This window comes from Lathyrus oleraceus, chromosome 5 (genome assembly GCF_024323335.1).
Source record: "Lathyrus oleraceus cultivar Zhongwan6 chromosome 5, CAAS_Psat_ZW6_1.0, whole genome shotgun sequence".
NCBI lineage: Eukaryota > Viridiplantae > Streptophyta > Magnoliopsida > Fabales > Fabaceae > Lathyrus > Lathyrus oleraceus.
The window spans coordinates 138723657-138729671 of NC_066583.1; the positions used below are offsets into that span (position 1 = coordinate 138723657).

Consider the following 6015-nt stretch of genomic DNA (forward strand, 5'->3'; position numbering starts at 1 on the left):
ATGAGTTAAATGTTTGGGTGACGGGCCAAACAACTCTCGATTGATGAGGTGGATTGTTGTTAGGACGTCCCAAAAGGATAGACAAGGAGTCCAAGGAGAAGTATGGTTGATCTCCAAAAGATGGTATTGATTGAATGAATGGAGGAAGATTGATTGATAAATAGGGTAGAAATAGATAAGGTAGCTCGCGAAGAAACTGGGTTCTCCTGCCTACGTATCCTTATAGTGCAATAAGGAAATCAGAGGTTTTGTGGTTCAGCCCACTAGGGTTGAAAGCAAAATGATTAAGGAGGCAAGAAGAGATGATTTAATGATGGATTTAAATGATTAGAATGAAATAAAGAGTGAATGGACTTGATAGTTCCTTGATAAGAATCACACTAAAGTCTATGAGTAAAGGTGGATACGATAAGAAATGATCCAAATGTTTCGCACCCAAAGATATCCAGAATGAGTGTAGGAAAGCTCCAATCTCATTCTTTCTTTACTACATAAGGCTCATGGCATGTAATTCTCGTCTTAACTTTGAAGTAAAGGGAGAAGAATCTTTGTAGTTATTTCTTGTATTGAAGATGAAGACCTTAACAATCGTTTGATTTGAATCGTACTAAAGTCTATGAATAGAGGTGAATATGATGAGCGATGGGCCATACGTCCCATACCCAAAAATACTCAGAATGGGGGTAGGAATACTCCAGTCCCACTCCTTCTCTATTACTTAAGGCTCATATCGTACAACTTGATTCATGATTGATAAATTGTTGATGTAGTCCTTGTTTGTTGCATGATGCTTTATGGAGAGAGAGAGAGAGAGACTTGTCAATCGTGTGATTAGAATTGTGCTAAAGTCTATGAATAGAGATGAATATGATGAGTGCTGGGACATACCTCCCATACCCAAAGATACTTAGAATGGGGGTAGGAATACTCTAGTCCCACTCCTTCTCTATTACTTAAGGCTCATGTCACACAATCCCAATTTTGATTTAACAAACTCTTGTAGTCTCCACCTTTGAAGCACTTGTATAATCCGCTGCTTAGTATGACTGAGGATGCCTTGATTGAAGATCTTGACTTGAGGCTTCGAGCTCCACAACTTAGAAGAAAAGTCTTATTAAGTGACCAAGGGTCTTTTGGTCACTCAAATTAGACTTGTGGAATTATACAAGTTCAAAGGATTTAATTGGTCAAAATTGCTTTTGATCAATTTAATCATGGGTTTATTTTCGTTTAGGGAACTAGGTTAATCCTAATCTAGAAGTTAGGAATTGTTAGAAACTATCCTAAGGGATCATGCATTGGTTGATTAAAATTGATTAGGAATCTATGTTAGAATCCTAGGGGAGCATGTGCATGTTAATCAAGGTCTTGATCAAGAAATTATGTTAATTCTATTCCTAAGGGGACATGTTAATGTTGAGACTTTGGTTTAAAATTCTAAGTTAAATTCTAGTCCTAAAGGAACATGTGATTACATGAGTAAAATGTCTAAAATTACCCCTAAAGGGTAAAATGGTCTTTTTGCCAAATTTTACGGTTATCGAATCTAAAAATGAAAATTCTAATTGAATTCCTAATTAATCTAATTAGCCTAAATTCTATCAACCAAATTAATCAACTAACAAGCAAATAAAGCAAATAAAATAGAAAGCTTTTGCAAAACAGAGGGTGTGTAGGCCTAATTTGGATGTGCAGGAAAACAGAGTGAAACAGAGTCCAATATGCATGGGCTTTAGTAGCCAAAGCCCAATGCAAAACAAGGTTCTCTTCAATTAGGGGGTGCAGCAGAAAAATGGTGTGAGATAACACTGTATTGGGCTTAGAGTTTGACAAGCCCAATCAGAAAATGAGCCCAAAGATTAGGAGCGGTGTTGGAAAAAACCAGAAGAATTTGAATGTATGCGCCTTTTTTCAAGATAATTCAAGTCGCCGGTGCCAGAGCTCCATGGCGAACCACCGCGCCGGAATCGCCTCCGGCGGCGGTGGCTACCGGAAATGAAAAACGGAGACACCTCCATCTTCGTCTCCACCTCCCGGACAAGGATCCACTCTCCAACTTCTCCAATTTCCATCTTAAATCCACTAATGTGACTGAATCCTCAAGAACCCCTAAGAACTTAGATCCAAAATACTCCTCCATGAACAAGATTCGAAGCTCCTCATGATAGGGGTTTGTGTTAGCATGGTGTAATGTTTAGCACACAACCAAAATGCAATGAAAAAAGGAACCTACCTCCGAAGCTGAGAATTGCTCTAGCGAGTGTTGATCAGAGAAGATGACGATGACGAAAAATCACTTGTACAAGAAGATGAAATATTGCCTTTATCTTTCCCTTATTTTCTGAATCTTCTTCTTTACAAATACTGTAGTATGATGAGGTTTAGCTCACTCTTCTTGAAGCTTCAATTTGAAGCTCCAATGGAGTTTTGGAGAAATTGAGGTTTGAGTGTGATAGGGAGAGGGTTCGGAAGTTGCAGAGAATTGAAGATGATGATTGTAAAGAGTGTAGCTAGTCAGTAGTGAATGGTGAGAATTTATAGGGATGAGGCTTGGGATTAATGAGGTTCGGAATTAGGCTTGGGGTTAGTTAAAGGAGGTTTGGAGTTAGTTGGAATGGACTCAGTGAGTTTAGGTAGTTAACTTACTGAGTTGGAAGTTAGTTAATTAGTTAATTTAGTGGAAATGTGTTCAAGTGAGTGTCTGTGACTGGTTATTGTAGGTGAAAATTTGGATGCAATTAGTTTTGATGACTTGTAACTGTAGGTTAACAGTGGTTGTGTTGAGTTATGTGATTTTGGTCTTGGTTATGATTGTGCAAGTTGAAGTGTTGGTGAATTTTACTGCGCTTGTTTTGCTGCAGGTTTAATGTGTTCACAATGTGTTTGGTTAAACTTTGATGAAGTACCAAACGTTGAAGTGTCGTCGAATGCTCACGATTTTTTCGATGTCCATGCATGTGTATATTGGCCTTGGATTGCAAGCCTCAATGATGGAGGATCATGTTTCATCCCAAAAGTCCCCTTCTCATGACAATGGTGCAAAATCCTACAAAACAGACTATGAGTCGACTCAAACAGGGAATTTGTCAACTCAAACAGTAGTTTTCTCAGGGTTGAGTCGGCCGGTAGGTCGACCTGTTCCGACCCGAGGGAAAGAGGTTCAAAGAAAGAAGAGCATGAGTCGACGCAAACGGTGAGTGAGTCGACTCACTCAAGCTGCCCAGAATTGAGTTGACCGGTGGATCGACCTGTTCGGACCCGGAGGTTTTGCGCCGAGTCATGAATCGACTCATAGGGCTAAAAACCTCCAAAAATGAATTTGTTTGCAATGTTACACCTTTTTTGCACATTTTTTGTATGTAACGAATATTTTAGGGATAAAACTGAAAGAAGTTGGCCAATTGAATGAAAATGACTTGACTCAAAACATGAGCATGACCATAAATCAAACCCGAGATTCATAATTGACACACGAAGGCGAGAAACGGGAACCCAAGGACCAAGCATAGTGGCATGACGATGGTCGAGTGCATGAATGAAGGTGGATGGAAGTTATGAGACCAAGGACTTGGGTTATGACCAAAATACTCGATCACCAAGGGGGAAAAAGTGGATGGACCAAGTATCGGATGCTGAGTGCGACACACTGAGATCACCTAAGATTAGGGTTTTGGAAGCCTCGGAGCAAGTACAAGTCCAAACCAAGCATTTCCAGTCGTTGCGCGAACAAATCAAAGCCCTGCAAGCCAAACACTTAAAATCCAAGAATGGTGCTTATGCATGAGTTAGTAATGCATGCGAATGAACCCTAGTCAAATGATTAGATGGAAATATGAAGAAAAGGGGAGGGTATATTTTGGGGTACTACAAATACCATTTTAGTGCTTGTTATTTAACGCATATTATTCTTTATCAATTCAAATTTCTTGTAACATAGGCTTATACCTCTTCAGGTATTTATGTTTACTTTTAGAATTTGTTTGACAGCTGTTAAGTCTTCAATTTCATAAGCATTATTCGAAAATGCCTGAATAATCTGAAATGGGTCTTCCCAATTAGGAGATCGTTTACCTAGAGTTTTATCTCTTCGATCCATAAGTAATATGACCTTCCAAACGAGTTCTCCAATCGAGAATGCTTTTACTTTAACCTTTTTATTATAGGCTTTAGAAATTTGCTCTTTTTGTATTATTAAGACATCTAGCATTGCTAGCCTTTCCTCATATTTTTCTTTAGGATATGTCCGATACACCCATAATACTTGGTCTAAAGTCTTGTGCCAATTCTTTGGTTTCTTCCCAATATTTTTCTTGATCAAACCAATGACAATCTTATTGGTTGTTTCGACTTGGCCATTAGGTTGGGCATAATAAGGCATTGAAGTTAGTAGCTTAATCCCCATTTCAGATATGAATTCCTGCATCTTTCGACCAGTGAATAGAGACCCCTGATCATTCATGATGGTTTCAGGAATCCAACCCTATACACAATGTGTTTCTGAATAAACTCTATTATCGCCTCTTGGTCAGCATTTACTAAAGGAACAACTTCTATCCATTTTGTAAGGTAATTGATGCCGACTAAAATGTATTTCTAACTCTTGGAAGATGCTGGTAGAATCTCCTCAATCAAATCCAAATCCTATCCTCTAAATGGCCATGGTTTCACAATCGCATGTAACTCACTTGCAGGGACGTGTTGGATGCCTGAGTGTATTTGGCACTCCTGAAAACCCTTGGCAAAATCAATATAATCTTTCAAAATTGTAGGACAATAGACACCTTGTCAACAAATAAACCATCTTATCTTGTGCCACACTTGATGGGCACCACATGCCCCATTATGGACATTAGACACAGCCAAGTATGCCTCACTTTCACCAAGGCATTTAAGCAACACTCCTTCAGGCGTTTTCTTAAATAATTGATTCCCTATAATCACATAACTCAGAGATCTGTATTTTACCTTTCGATCAGTTGTCCCAGTCGAATTTTTCAAATATTCAACTATTGGTTTTCTCCAATCAGTATCATTCAAATTTTCCATAGTAAAGACTTCAAAATTTTCTGGATCTGCTGATCCTAACTTAGTAATTTCTAGATCTGATGGAGACAATCTTATCAACTTTACTCTTCCTCAAACTTCAATCAAATCTTATATCTTTTCTTTGGACACCTTATATCCTGAAGCAATTTTATCCAACTTATTTGCCTCTTGATTCTCAAGCCGAGGAACATGTTGAATGTCCACAAAGTCGAAACATATGAGTAGTCGATTAACTATAAGGAAGTACATGACAAACCTCTCCATAATACATATATACTCCTTTGTTACTTTCTTCACTACTAATTTAGAGTCTCATATTACTTCGATTTGTCTTGCCCCTGAATCTAACAAGACTTCAAGGCCATTTATCAAAGCTTTGTATTCGGCCTTGTTATTCAAAGAAGTGTTGTCAATCCTATATTTGATCTTGGTTGGAATCTTACTCAAAGAAATGATTGGAGTCGTCGAAGTATAACTTCCATAGTTTTTGCTCTAAATAATTTAAAGGTGTCTCGACTATTGAATGATCCACGATAAAATCGGCGACTAGTTGCCCCTTCATGGCCTTTAAAGGCACATATGTTAAGGAGTATTCTATTAAGGCCAAAGCCTATTTCCCAATTTGACTATGTAAGATTGGTTTAGACAACATATGCTTAATAACTTCAAAATGAGAAGACACATACACATCGATCGTATTTATATAATACTTCAACTTCATACATGAAAAAATATAAACAAAGGCACATCTTTTCTATAAGACTATACCTAGTTTATGCATTATTCAAGACTCGACTGAGGTAATATATGGCCCTTTTGACGCCATCATCATCCTCTTAAGCTAACATACTTCCTATAGTCAAGTCTGAGGCAAAAATATACAACCTCATGTACTTATTTTTAACTGGAGGGGACAAAATCGAAGGCTTCATCAAGTACTCCTTTATTTCATCAAAAACCCTTTGATGC

The 6015-nt window shown here is 38.0% G+C and overlaps 1 protein-coding gene across 1 annotated transcript; it reads right to left on the reverse strand.

Annotated features, from left to right (window-relative positions):
- Window positions 1–3949: 3949 nt before the first annotated feature.
- LOC127079274 (uncharacterized) lies at window positions 3950–4459 on the reverse strand. The gene has a single exon (XM_051019682.1). The coding sequence runs from the start codon at window positions 4457–4459 to the stop codon at window positions 3950–3952; it is 510 nt and encodes a 169-aa protein (XP_050875639.1).
- Window positions 4460–6015: the final 1556 nt, after the last annotated feature.